The sequence below is a fragment of the Hemitrygon akajei genome, chromosome 10, assembly GCF_048418815.1.
Source record: "Hemitrygon akajei chromosome 10, sHemAka1.3, whole genome shotgun sequence".
In the NCBI taxonomy this organism is placed as follows: domain Eukaryota; kingdom Metazoa; phylum Chordata; class Chondrichthyes; order Myliobatiformes; family Dasyatidae; genus Hemitrygon; species Hemitrygon akajei.
The window spans coordinates 154,099,313-154,114,595 of NC_133133.1; the positions used below are offsets into that span (position 1 = coordinate 154,099,313).

A 15,283-nucleotide genomic window follows, 5' to 3' on the forward strand; every position below is an offset into this window, starting at 1 on the left:
CTAAATCATTAATATATATTGTAAACAACTGGGGTCCCAGCACTGAGCCTTGCGGTACCCCACTAGTCACCACTGCCTGCCATTCTGAAAAGGTCCCATTTACTCCCACTCTTTGCTTCCTGTCTGCCAACCAATTCTCTATCCACATCAATACCATACCCCCAATACCATGTGCTTTAAGTTTGCACACTAATCTCCTGTGTGGGACCTTGTCAAAAGCCTTTTGAAAATCTAAATATACCACATCCACTGGCTCTCCCCTATCCACTCTACTAGTTACATCTTCAAAAAATTCTATAAGATTCGTCAGACATGATTTTCCTTTCACAAATCCATGCTGACTTTGTCCAATGATTTCACCTCTTTCCAAATGTGCTGTTATCACATCTTTGATAACCGACTCTAGCATTTTCCCCACCACCGACGTCAGACTAACCGGTCTATAATTCCCCAGTTTTTCTCTCCCTCCTTTTTTAAAAAGTGGGGTTACATTAGCCACCCTCCAATCCTCAGGAACTAATCCAGAATCTAAGGAGTTTTGAAAAATTATCACTAATACATCCACTATTTCTTGGGCTACTTCTTTAAGCACTCTGGGATGCAGACCATCTGGCCCTGGGGATTTATCTGCCTTTAATCCCTTCAATTTACCTAACACCACTTTCCTACTAACATGTATTTCTCTCAGTTCCTCCATCTCACTAGACCCTCGGTCCCTTACTATTTCCGGAAGATTATTTATGTCCTCCTTAGTGAAGATAGAACCAAAGTAGTTATTCAATTGGTCTGCCATGTCTTTGTTCCCTATGATCAATTCACCTGTTTCTGACTGTAAAGGACCTACATTTGTCTTGACCAATCTTTTTCTTTTCACATATCTATAAAAGCTTTTATGTTCCCTGCCAGCTTTCTCTCAATCTTTTTTCCCTTTGTCCTCCTCTGCTGGTCTCTGAATTTCTCCCAGTCCTCAGGTGTGCTGCTTTTTTTTGCTAATTTATGTGTTTCTTCTTTGGACTTGATACTATCCCTAATTTCCCTTGTCAGCCACGGGTGCACTACCTTCCCTGGTTTATTCTTTTGCCAAACTGGGATGAACAATTGTTGTAGTTCATCCATGCGATCTTTAAATGCTTGCCATTGCATATCCACCGTCAACCCTTGATAAGTATCATTTGCCAGTCTATCTTAGCTAATTCACGACTCATACCTTCAAAGTTACCCTTCTTTAAGTTCAGAACCTTTGTTTCTGAATTAACTGTCACTCTCCATCTTAATGAAGAATTCCACCATTTTATGGTCACTCTTACCCAAGGGGCCTCGTATGACAAGATTGCTAACTAACCCTTCCTCATTGCTCAATACCCAATCTAGAATGGCCTGCTCTCTAGTTGGTTCCTCGACATGTTGGTTCAGAAAACCATCCCGCATACATTCCAAGAAATCCTCTTCCTCAGCACCCTTACCAATTTGGTTCACCCAATCTATATGTAGATTGAAGTCACCCATTATAACTACTGTTCCTTTATTGCACGCATTTCTAATTTCCTGTTTAATGCCATCCCCAACCTCACTACTACTGTTAGTGGTTCACTTCTGAGAACCTTACACTATTTCCACATCAATGTGCAAAGAATGTGTTTGCTGCCTTTTTTGTTTATGTAGGAAAAGATGGACCATGTGGTCCTGGTGACACCCAACTTTGGGCACTGCAGTATGTTACGAAGGATGAACAACTCTGATGGGCAGAAGGGTGCAGAGTTGCCCATGCCCCCCCTTTTTGGAGAATCGCAAACTGTTACTATTTCGATGCTGCTAACGAGAGAGTAAGAGAGACAAAAGAAAACAGGCCAGGACATCTGTTACTGATAATAGCCTGAGAGAGAGTTGTTTATCCACCATGTTATGACTCCTGAAAGACTTATGGCTGCGGAGAGGGCTGTTTACGTGGTACCATCCTGCTCATTAAAATTCCTCAGTGGACAGCCAGAGTGGGCTGGTTTGATGGGTTAAGTCATTCAAACCTGATTGACACCTGAGACCCCGTGAGTGGGGATAAAAGTGAGGTCTGGGATGACACCCCTCAGACGCACCAGGAGACACACTAGTGAGCATCAGAAACCCACGAGAAAGTGTGGGGCATCGGGGACCGAACGGATCGGTCAATTTCACTCACAGTGGTTATAGCAAGGCCAGTGGGGGCTTGTCTGTGTGTCCACCCTTGCCTGGGTGATAAGTACACCACGGAAGAACGGTCTAGCTAAAGGACAGAGGGGTCATACTTGAATGGCCACAACAACACATTGACGGATTAAGATCGTAAAGGAAGGTTTGAAAGACAATAGCTGTCACTGTTTGATCGCCCTCTCTCTCTCTCTCTCCAACAATTACAACACATCGACCAACAACTACCTCAGCCTGCATGAACTGAACTGAACTTTATATTTCCATATGACAATTCATTATCCCCTAGACAACGATAGAGCTTGTTTATCATTGATTATTATTATACCCACACTTTTAGGTTTAGTATTGCTAACGTGTATTATCTGTATATTTGCATTGATATTGATTTGTATATTTTACTAATAAACACTGTTGAAAATAGTACCACCAGACTCCAACGGATACTTCTATCTTTGCTGGTAAGACACCCAGTTACGGGGTACGTAACAAGTACAACATGGATTTCCCAGCATAGCAATGATTTGGGATATCTGCCATAAGTGAATTACTTAATTTTTATTCTTTGAAAACCCTTCAACATTACAGTGACTGAGGTGGTCCCCCAACAGATGAACTGTGTTCTCAAGACTTCCATGCACTCTCCTTCACAACTGATGGTCTCCAATGCAAAGTTCCTTCCCCAAATGCATCCGTTTCTCCAGCAGCTGATCTGACTAATCAACCTTGATTCGTTCGAGTCAAATATCAACTCTCAATAATGTCCTGACCTAACTCAAGTGCCAATACCAAGTCCCCTAATCCAACTCAAACACAGAGCTACTCAAAGACAAAGGAGGGAATCAGTGTTTGCAATCAGAGGACGAGAAGGATATAGAGGGTAATGACAGCAGTATGAGATATGCTAATGTGATGGTGAATTTTGAGATCATGGTGGTGGTGCTGGGTCTTTTGAAGAGCTTTCCGACAAGTTCTAGAGGCATGATGGGATATGTTTTAGGTTTTTCAAAGGGGACTCCTGCATCATTGCTAGCAACAGGCCAACTTTGTTCTTCTGTTCTAGAAGGGAGATCGGGATAATCTAGGAAATATTTGGTGATAGTGGTTAATGGAGAGGATTTTTTGAGAATAGGGATAGTATTTATGTGCACATGGAAAGGCATGGCCTAATGAGGGACAGTCAACATGGAAGGACGGGTCATGATTTACAAACCTGGAGAGTTTAATTTTAAAAGAGGTGACATATATAAATTGACACAGGGAAGTGGTAATTCTAAGAAAGAGCATACCATGAGATAAAACAGTAGCAGTTAGAGCAAGCAAAACACACAAAATGCTGGTGGAACAGGCAGCATCTATAGGAAGAGGCACTGTCGACTTTTCAGGCCAAGACCCTTCGTCGTCCTGCACAAAGGGTCTCGGCCCAAAACAGCGACAGTGCTTCTTCCTATAGATGCTGCCTGGTCTGCTGTGTTCCACCAGCATTTTGTTTGTATTGCTTGGATTTCCAGCATCTGCAGATTTCCTCGTGTTAGCAGTTAGAGCAAGTTTTGTAATCAGGATAGCCAGAGAAATAGTCAAAGCAGGGAAAGGAACATTCAGTTAAACTGCTTTTATTTCAATGCTCAAGGTTTTAACAGGTAAAGCAGGCAACCTCAGAATATGGATTGACCTCTGAGGACTATGACATTAGACCATTAACAACACGGCTGAGGCAAAGACAGAGCTGGCATCTTGGACGTTCAAATGCCATTGGCATGACACATACAAGTAAGTGGGTACGTGCAGCTATGCAGAGATGATTTTCTCAAGGTTTATTCAGTGAAGTAGCATGGGTAGAACTTAGGAACAATGGGAGAGTCATTCTAGTGGGACTATATTATAGATGCTCCCTCCAAAAATAGTCATTGGAAGCTTCAGGAGATGTGTAGAGAAATTGCCCATAGATTAGGAAAGTGTGGTTAAACTGGAAAGAATGCAGAAAATATTTACAAGCTGTTGCCAGGACACAAAACCATAAGTTATAAAGAGAGGTTGACCCAGCTTTGACCAGGCCTTTATTTCTTGGAACCAGGGAGAAAGAGATGTGATCTCATAGAAATGTTTAAAATTATGAAAAGCATGGGTAAGGTGAATGGTAACTGTCTTTTCCTTATGATGGGGGGGGGGGGGTCCAAAACTAAGGACCATTGATTCAGGGTGAAAGGGGACGATTTAAAAAGGGACCTGAGGGGTAACATTCATACAAGTGGTGAGTATATGGAATAAGTTGCCAGAAGTGGTGAGGCAGGCACAATAGTGTCGCTTAAGTACTTGCATAGGTAGATGGAGGAGAGAGGCTTAAAGGAATAAGGGCTGAATGCAAGACATTCAGACTAATGGGGTGGGCATGGACTCACAGGGCCAAAGGAAATGGAAGAGAGTTGAGGTGAGGTCAAATCTAAGAGGAAAATATACAAGTCCACAGTTCCTTGAAAGTGGTCATGCAAGTGAATTGCATGGTCACGAAGCTATATGACATAATTGCCTTCATAGGTCATAGCACCTAGTTTGAGCGTCAGGAAGTCACATTACAGCTACATAAAGCTTTGCATTTATGTGTGCATTTCTGGTTTCCTCATTACAGGAAGGATGTGGAAGCTTTGGAAAAGATACAAAAGTTTACCAGGTTGCTCCTTGAATTAAAGAACATGTAGCTACAAGAAGTTAGACAAATTTGGACTGTTTTCTCTGGAGTGTTGGGTTTGGGTGCTGAGAGCACACCTGACAGAAGATTATACAATTATGAAATGTTGACAGCATAGACATTCAGAAACTTCTCTCCTCTTCCCCCATAGTAAAAATGTCAAATACTGGAGGGCAGATAAGTTGAGCTGGTAGGTGTGGGGGGAGAACTTTTTTTTTTAAAGTACAGTGGTGGGTGCTTGGAACAGGCTTCCAGGGTTAGTGGTGGAGGCAGATACCATAGTGCCATTTAAGCAGCTTTTAGCTGAGGGCACTGGAAGAATGTGGAGGAGTAGAGATTTAGTTTAATTTAATAGAGTCCACCGTAGCATTTACACCTGTGCTGTACTGCTCAATGTTCAGATAATTTGAAACTACATTGAAATACTTCCTTAGCATATGCTCCCTGTCCAATTGGTCAAGCAACTGACAAGAATATTTAAAAAAATGAATGTACACCAGAAAAGGGAATAAACAGAAGAAAGAATTGAAACAGATGTGATGGTTTAACTTTCTCATCCGAGTGATGAAATAAAACCAAACTTCAGAAAATAGCTTACCCTCTCTGTGACTGAATACTGATGGGTTTCTGCTGAGAATTTGTAAGTATTCAGTTTCGTTGGCACAATTGTGATGAAGTATTGAAACATCTGATTATCTAAAATACAAAATAAATGCATTTGAAATTTCAGAAAAGCAATCAGAGCGCACTCAAGTACAGTGGATTTCAGTTAATTGTGTCAACAGTTAATTAGGGTGGCCACTTATTTGGGACAACACAAAGAACAAACTCTACAAGAAAATAGCCAGGATTCCCTTCATTTATTTGGGACATTATGCCACTTAATTGAGACAGGAGACTGTTGTTAAATTTTCTAACTAGCATCAATTGTGTGCACACGTGGCCGTTAAACACTAACTGTGCTTAGACCAAATAATTTTTAAATAGTAAACAGAAAGTACACTGCAGATGCCGGGGTCAAAGCAACACGTACAACACGCTGAACAGCGATTGACGAAGGGTCTCGGCCTGAAACGTTGACTGTTCGTTTCTACAGATGCTGCCTGACCTGCTGAGTTCCTCCAATATTTAAATAGTATTAGATGCATGTGTTTGTGTTCAAAAAGCAGTGATTTTAGTCAGTGATATTTGGCACGAAATAAGCAGTAAGACAATTTAGAACTGCTTTGCTCACTGCAGCTTCAAGCATTCAGACTTGGAGATGCCAGAAATGGCCAGGAGTAAAAAATTAAACGATTTCACTATTACAAATTAGGAACTACTAAGAATTTGAAGGTTTCACCAATCACTTTGAATGTTACAATGAAAATGGAGATTTGGAGGATACAGTCATTGAAAGCATTGTATGAGGCAGTCCATTATCTGCACTGGGTGTCTATGATGATTTTGTTCACTTACAGTCAGTCAAAAGAACATGGCAGTATATACTGAATTAATTCCCCTGTCGCTAAATATTAGGTACTACAGTTTTATAGTACTGTAGTAGTATTGTTAGTGTTCTGGTTTGTTCTACATTTCATTTAAATACATAATTTGTCTTTCTTTAAAATAACTTTTAACTATTTTCATGCAACCTTGGCTAATTGGAGCAGTCACTTAATTGGGTCAAAATGTACTGGGTCGCATGTATTCCAATTAACTAGAATCCACCGCATTAGGGTTCTCATTACCTTTATACCAATTGTGAACAGTAGGGTCTGGGATGGTGATGAGTTTCAGATTGCTCTGACCAGCTGAAACATACAAGATGAAATTTCCATATAAAGCTGGTATCCAGCAGTCAACCCCTCCATCTGTCACTGCAGAGATGAAGTCATACCTAAATTTTCGTTTGTTATTTTGGCCAGCTATTTATCCCTCATGAATTTGACACCTTTGTGCACTCAGTTGGTATAGTGGTCACAAATTTCAGCTACAAAGCTGGTTATTTCATGAGAAACTGTCAGCCTTTACTCCAGTAACTGTTTTAAAGTAAAAAACTTCTTGATAAGTTTTCATGAATATGCAAGTCCTGAGCTTCGACATGATTGTATCCTCTGGCATCTCAACTAGTTTCTGTTTTGAGGCTAATGTGGAATACATATTTCGGCACTTCAGGATAAACACACTTCTGCACTTTCTGTTATCAGGAAATTATCTTGCTGCAACCAAACCACAGTGTAATAAATTTGTAAACTAACCATGAATACTATTGTTCACATCTCTATAGTTACAGGTTCAGGCTCCAGCAAATTCAACTATGCCACAAAAGACACACTTAGTGAATTTTTAAAAGATGCTTAAAAATCATATAGAAGATGAATTGCCCTGTAAATACTTCAGTCAAGTGTAGTGTATTGACATCATTTCAGCTACATACGTATGTGGCAGTTTAGTACTGTAATTTACTGTAATTGTTATACTTGTGTATCTCTCCCCTTATTTGCCACCATGTATACATATAAGCCTCAAATTCTGAAATTATTTCTTTTAGAACCCAAGCCCTTTTGTTTCCTTTTTACTATCTTCAACACTCACCTCTTTCATCAAGCTATTGTTCAACCCTCTTACATCTCCTCATAACTGGATTCTTTTTTGATTTTTGCTTCAACACATCTTGGAAATTTACTAAAACCCAACAAAATGTACCTTGTTAAACTGGATGGTTGCATCTCTCACTGTCCCTACTGAAATTGTACTTATTTCTTCTTTTTTTGAATTTTCACCTACTTCATTAATTCTCATCCGTTATTTCCTTTGGTTATTTTTCTTAAATGGGTAGGAGACAGGAAAGTACATCATATGTGTCTGCGTACTGGTTTGTGGTTATGAGGAAAATATAGGATTAGTGCTTCTCCCTTTTGTGCTGTCCTCTTCTGTCTACTGACTTCAATATTGTTTTCTTTTTTATTATTACCTTCCCTCCTAATATCACCTCCTGCTGACATTGCCTGCTCACTCCCTGATATCCTCCACCTTCCTCTCCACAGCTTGTTGTGCTACTGACACCTCTCCAGCATTCCCTCAATTACCTGCTCCTTCATTTGAGTTGTGGGCAAGTTGCATTATCTCACTGTGAACAAATTGTTATCAAATCAATACAGCTCATGTCACAGAATGGAAAGATTAATAATCAACCTGTAAGATCTCAATGAAATGTCTGACTTGAAGGTATCACATAAAATCAGTGTGAAAGAACAACTGCTGAGTAAGAGTAAAGGACACACACAGGAATAAAATGAATGGAAGAAATTCTCCACTTGTGTTCCATCTGCAAGAATACAAGAAATGCATAGAAAAGTTTTCTTAATCATTTTACAATGGACAAAATAATAAATTAAACTCACGATCTATGGCAATTTTTTCTGTTCCATCTAGTGGATTGATAATTCCTGGAATTGGTTCTCCAAATGAATAGTGATCTATTCGATGTGAAAAATTGTACACTGAAAACAAATTTTAAAGATTATTATACAGCAGTAGTCTTCCATTTTCCCGAATATATCAAACAACTCTTCAGAAACTTGTTAGTTTTGCATGTAAACTTCAATCTGTTCTCCTAAAATTGTCCATTTTATAACAACAAAACAGCCAGAATTAAGCTAGTGCATTGAAATGCTGGATTTACAGGCATTTCTCATCTTTTTCCTCTCCAAATCTTCCTAGGACACAAAATATTCTTTTCAGAAATTGTGGTCAAAATTAAGCACACAAAAATTAATATTCAAATAAAGCAATCTTAAATGCAATTTTAATCCCTTGAAGACTTTGTTGTGGAGCAGACTATTTGAAGAGTGTCTCCATGTGGTTAAAAACATTGTCTCGGTGAAATTTTATTTTATTGTTTTATTTTACAGAACAGGTACTTTAAATCTTGCATGCAGTAGAAGTAAAACAGGGTATAGGTTAAAAAACTTTTTAGAAACCAGTTAACGGAATGATAATGCTGTGATATATTAAAAGCAACTTTAAATCTAATTTAATTCCACTGATTGATATATATGCCACGTGGATCAGCAAATATCAGGCCTGATTACATTTGATAACTAATATAAGTGGGGTCAGAGATAAAGGTGAGTAATTGACTGTAAGTGCTTTTTAACTGAGGGAGGGGAGAAGAATCAGTCAATCCCCAGACGTGATAGCTATTCATTGATTACTGCTGGAATTACAGAAGTGGATTCTTGCCAACTAAACTGTGATAATCCCTGTGATGACTCGGTTCATGAACAATTCTCACTTTCTAGGCTCTCATATGAAGAAAAGCCACTTTGGTGAGATGCCAGGGAATACCCAGCAGCTGTGAAACAAACAAAAGAAAAATCTGCAGATGCTGGAAATCCAAGCAACACATACCAAATGCTGGACGAACTCAGCAGGCCAGGCAGCATCTATGGAAAAGAGTACAGTCGACGCTTCATCAGGATCGGAGAAAAAAAGATGAGGAGTCAGAGTTAGAAGGTGGGGGGGGGGGGTGGTTAGGGAGGAAGAAACACAAGGTAACAGGTGAAACATGGGGGAGGGTTAGTGAAGTAAAGTGCTGGTAGGTTGATTGGCAAAAGAGATACATAGCTGGAGACAGGAGAATCTGATGCGAGAGGACAGAAAGCCATGGAAGCAAGAAAAGGGGGAGGAGCACCAGAGGGAGATAGGGGCAGGTATTGTTTCAAAGTGGTTTGCATCCAATAAAAAAATATTTGAAGTGTATTATATTTTTGAAATGTTAGAAATGCAATAATAATATATACACAGATAGCAAAGTCATAAAGGCCAAATAATTCATTTTACTGATGTTGCTTGGCCAGAGCTTTCCTAATCTTTTGTGAATGTGTGCAATAGGATTTTTAAAAAAGAGCCATTAAGGTACACAGAATCTCAGAGTAAAGATTTATCCAAAAAGCAGGACATCTGATAGTACTATACTCCCTCAGGATTGCACTGGAATATAAGCATAGATTGCACTTAAGTCCCTGGAGCAGGACTTAAACAACCTTCTAACTCAGAGATAAATGCCATTAACTGAGCCATAGCTGAAAAGGTACACAGAAGTTCCCATTAGTTAGCAGTCCACATTTTATAATGATTTCAATGACTATCATGTATTTAATATAAAACACACCATTTTTCTTTATTAATCAACCTATAATAATATTGGACAAGAATTCAAAAACACTTACCATCATGACTAACAAGAGCTGCCATATGTGCATGACCTCTTGGGTGAGGGATTGCCCTAAAAATGCAGAGAATTTATCCATTGGAAATTAATATGAAAGAATTTTTGTCAACTGGATACAGTCCCAAAGAATCCAGTAATCCTGTATTTTTAATAGTGAACTGTTGAAAAAGTCACAATGTATTAATAGTTATCAATAAAGCCATCATTCAATATAATCTGATGCTTATTTCCCCATGCAGACCATAAACTTCAGCTTAGTGAGAAGAGGTAAGACTTCAATTAAAACATGAGTGCAGGGTAGCAAAGAAGAGGCCAGCTTCTGAGTGGTGGCAGGTCAAAGAGAGAATCTGGTTAACAATATTAAAATTACTGCTAATTTCCCTAGTCCTACTCCAAGTAGAGACAGCATCCTGAACACTTTGTTGAAAATATTAGGACAGGTCTGGAAAACAAAATCACAAAAAAAAGAGAAATGTATTTCCATGGTCTTGTAAGAGCTATGATGTTGGTAAAGAAAGGTCCAAAGTTCTGCAAAATGAATTTAAGTCTGGGAAACAGGCTTTAGATCAGATTTTTAGAGGTATTCTCCAGCACAGAAAAAGGTAAAATGAAAAAAGAAACATGTATTGGTAAGAATGTGATATCTGAAAAGGATTTTTGGATGTGGTCATATGTTTTAGCATAGATAATAAGAACTATTCTGCAAAAGACACAGACCATTTAAAATAGAACTGACAAATATGAAATGAACATCAAGGATTCTGGCATGGTTCCAAAAGATTGGAAAATTGCAAATGTCACTTCACTCTTCAAGAAGGGATAGAAGCAGAAGAGAGATTTATAGGCCAGGTAGTCTGAACTCAATGGTTGGGAAGATCAAAATATGGTTGTTAATGGTTGTTAAGGATATGGTTTTGGGGTGCTTGGAGGCACATGATAAAACAGGCCAAAGTCAGCATGGTTTCCTTGTGGGAAAATCTTGCCTGATAAATCTGTTAGAATTCTCTGAAGAAATAACAAGCAGGATAGATAAAGGAGAATCGGTGGATGTTATGTATTTAGATTTTCAGTAGGCCACTGACAATTTGGTGCACATGAGGCTGCTTAACTAAGAGCCCCATGGTATTAGAAAAAAAAACATACTGCATGCATAAAGTATTGGCTGATTGGCAGGAGGTACAGTGGGAATAAAGGGAGACTTTTCTAGTTGGCTGCCAGTGACCAATGGTGTTTTGAAGTGCTGGAACTGCTTTTTTTACGTTATATGACAATGATTTGGATGAAGGAATTGATGGCTTTGTGGCCAAATTTGCAGACAGTACAAAGATAGGCAGATGGGCAGGTAGTGTTGAGAAAGTAGAAAGGCTGCAGAAGGACTTAAACAGATAAAGGTGAATGGGCAAAGAAGAGGCAGATGGAACACAATGTTGGGAACTGTGCAGTCATGCACTTTAGCAGAAGAAATAGAAGCATAACTATTTTCTAAATGGAAAGAAAATTCAAAAATCTGAGGTGCAAAGAGACTTGGGAGTCCTCATTCAGGATTCCCTAAAGGTTAATTTACAGGTTGAGTCAGTGGTGAGGAAGGTAAATGCAATGTTAGCATTCATTTTGAGAGGTTTAGAATATAATAGCAAGGAGGTAATGCTAACACTTTATAAGGCCTTAATGAGGACTCATTTGGAGTATTGTGAGCAGTTTTGGGCCCCTTTCTAAGAAAGGATGTGCTGACATTGGAGAGGGTTTAAAGGAGGTTCATGAAAATGATTCCAGGATTGAAAGGCTTATCATATGATTAGAGTATATAGCTCTGGACCTGTACACAACAGAATTCAAAAGAATGGGGTGGGGGGGGGAATAGAAAAAAAATCACTTTGAAACCTATCAAATGTTGAATGGCCTTGTTAGAATAGAATTGGAGAGGTTGTTTCCTACAGTGGGGGGGGGGGGGGGGTCTAAGGCCTGAGGACAGAGTTTCAAAATGGAGGGATGTCCATTTAGAACAGATGAGGAGGAATTTCTTTTGCCAGAGAATGGAGAATCTGTGGAATTTGTTGCTATAGCCAGCTGTAGGAGCCAAATCTTTGAGCATATTTAAGGTAGAAGTTGATAGATTCTTGATTACTCAGGGCATGAAGGAATACAGGGAAAAGGCAGGAGTTTGGGGCTGAGAGGGAAATGGATCAGCTATGATGTAATGGTGGAGCAGACTCGATAGGCCAAATGGCCTAATTCTGCTCCTATACTTTATGATCTTATGGAATCAACTAATAGAGAAAAAGAAATTTGGCATAATATTGATGTAGCAAGTCAATAAGTCAGGAGATTAAGGAAAAATGAATTAATATCAAGCTAATTTACTAAAACACAATAAACTGAAGAATATGTATAATAGATTAAACGAACAAGGGATCATCTTAATGTAGAAAGTAATAGTTATATCGCTAATGAGCCAAATATTAGAGAGAAGCAAATCTTAGTTACCCAAGAGTAGGCTCATGACGCAGGGAAGAAATTTTCTTTTTAATTGTCAGTTAAAAGAAAACCAAACATCAGTATCTGATGGGATATATCCCAAGATCATGAGAGAGAAATGGTAGGAAATTATCTGAGTACTATAAATTAATGTGCATGATTCCACACACGGCTCCTCCTCACCATCACCTCTTTAGATGCTTCCGTCACATTCAAACAGCTAAATACTTATCTTACATCGAATACTGGATGAGCAGAAATAACAGGAATAAGCTGGCTGTAGCAATTGCCTTCAATCCTGTTATCAATAATCTTTTGTGATACCTTATCATGTACCTCTGCAAATCCTTAAAACACCAAGCCTACCAGTTCCTCTTTGTTCATTATGCTTTATCATTTGGGATCGGTGAACTTAAGTATTTATTTTAAATAAATATTTTAATTATTAAAATTTCACGGTTATGTCATTTTATCTTAATGTTGCTTCTGAAAAAACATTCGCAGGTTTGTCAACAAGAAAAGCTTTGTAATACTTTTGTCAACTTTCTCAGCAGCTTCGTAGGTATGGTGAATGCTGGACCGAGTGACATTTAAGGCCACAATCTGCTCCAATAAATTTCAAAAGCATATTGTTTCTGTATACCTACAGTAAACAGATGGTGGTGGCGTATGAATGGTGGGTGACCCCCCCCCCCAACCCACCTGGAACCTCTGAATCAATTTATGTGGAAAAGTCTCCTAGTGCCTTATTGATAATTCATTGTGCATAAAATGGAGAAAGATGACTTTCACTTTGGTTAAAATTCCCCACAGATGTACGCAGTGGTAAAGGTATAGGCTATTTAATCCTTTTAAGTTATTCGACTAATCAATGAGATCATGGCTGATCTTTATGTTAACCTTCAACATATGCCCTTTATTACCTTTGCTTTAAAGAAACACAAGCTAGAAAGCCACTTGCAGATGTAATACCAAAATCCTACCACACCAGGAGAATTATGCTCCCAAAAATTCTAGCCCCGATTTTTCATGTCATATACTCTTGAGCTGTACTCCCCTAAACTTTCCATCCTTGACATCCCTCACAATTTCAACAAAGCTCATCATAAACTTAAAGTCTTTCAAGAACACTTTAGCACAAATAATTATTTTTCTATCTCTATCAATATCACTTTCGAACTTATCCTGTTTATTACCATTCCATTTTGCCTTATAGCATAGTCATCATTTCATCTATCCTGCATTCCGCTGCATATTTGCTTCTTAATATTTGTTCTTTTTTCCCTTATCCCGTACAATGCATCTGAAAAACTGTTTAACTTATTTTTAGTTCCAATGACAGACCACTGACCTGAAACATTCTGTCTTCCTTACCAAAGAAGTGGCTAATCTTGTTTAATCTTCCGAGTGGCTTGTGTTTTTAGATATGTTAATACATCATTCCTAAGTGCTGGATTTCTTTTTAATTAATTCAAACATCAAAAAAAATTATTGGGATCTCAGGCATGCCCAGTTTAATGTAAATTGTCTTAGTAGCTGCTTGAAGTCAATCAAATATGATTATGATTTAAAAACAAATGAATAGTAAATGGGAGCAATCTAAAATCACCTGCCTTCATGTTTGAGTAGTCAGTCATAGCACAGAAACAGACCCTTCAGTCCATCTAGTCCATGATGAACCATTAATCTGCCTAGTCCCACCGACCTGCACCCAGATCATAGCCCTCCATGGCCCTCTCATACATGTACCAATCCAAGTTTCTCTTAAAAGTTGAAATCGAATCCGCATCCACCACTTCCACTGGTAGCTCGTTTAACACTCTCACCAGCCTTTGAGTGAATAAGTTACCCCTCATGTTCCTCTTAAACATTTCAGCTTTCACCCTTAAACCATGACCCCTAGTTCTAGTCCCACCCAATCCCAGTGGAAAAAGCCTGCTTATATTCACAATATCCATGTCCCTATGTATACCACTACCAAATCTTCCCTCTTCCTCCTACGTTCTAGGGAATAAGTCCTAACCTATACACAGTACGTGCGCTTGCAACACTGTGTGTCAGACAGAGTGGTCAGCAGCACTGGGGCTCCACAGGGGACTGTCGTGTCTCCCTTTCTCTTCACCATCTACACCTCAGACTTCAGCTATAACACAGAATCTTGCCATCTTCAGAAGTTTTCTGATGACTCTGCCATAGTTGGATGCATCAGCAAGGGAGATGAGGCGCAGTACAGGGCGACGGTGGGAAACTTTGTCACATGGTGCGAGCAGAATCATCTGCAGCTTAATGTGAAAAAGACTAAGGAGCTGGTGGTGGACCTAAAGAGGGCTAAGGCACCGGTGACCCCTGTTTCCATCCAAGGGGTCAGTGTGGACATGGTGGAGGATTACAAATAACTGAGAATACGAATGGACAATAAACTGGACTGGTCAAAGAACACTGAGGCTGTCTACAAGAAGGGTCAGAGCCATCTCTACTTCCTGAGGAGACTGAGGTCCTTTAACATCTGCCAGACGATGCTGAGCAGACACCAACAGAATCAACAAACTCATTCGTAAGGCCAGTGATGTTGTTGGGGTCGAACTGGACTCTCTGACGGTGGTGTCTGAAAAGAGGATGCTGTCTAAGTTGTATGCCATCTTGGACAATGTCTCCCATCCACTCCATAATGTACTGGTTAGGCACAGGAGTACATTCAGCCAGAGACTTATTCCACCGAGATG

The 15,283-nt window shown here is 39.3% G+C and overlaps 1 protein-coding gene across 2 annotated transcripts in view; it reads right to left on the reverse strand.

Moving 5' to 3' along the window:
- Window positions 1-15,283, reverse strand: part of ergic2 (ERGIC and golgi 2) — a 56,108-nt gene that overhangs the window by 16,494 nt on the left and 24,331 nt on the right. For both annotated transcript variants that reach the window (XM_073059440.1, XM_073059438.1), the window contains exons 9-11: window positions 10,084-10,139; window positions 8,254-8,352; window positions 5,466-5,563 (exon numbers count right to left, since the gene is read on the reverse strand). In XM_073059440.1, coding sequence (XP_072915541.1) covers window positions 5,466-5,563; window positions 8,254-8,352; window positions 10,084-10,139 — 253 coding nt within the window. The remainder of the gene's footprint in view (window positions 1-5,465; window positions 5,564-8,253; window positions 8,353-10,083; window positions 10,140-15,283) is intronic.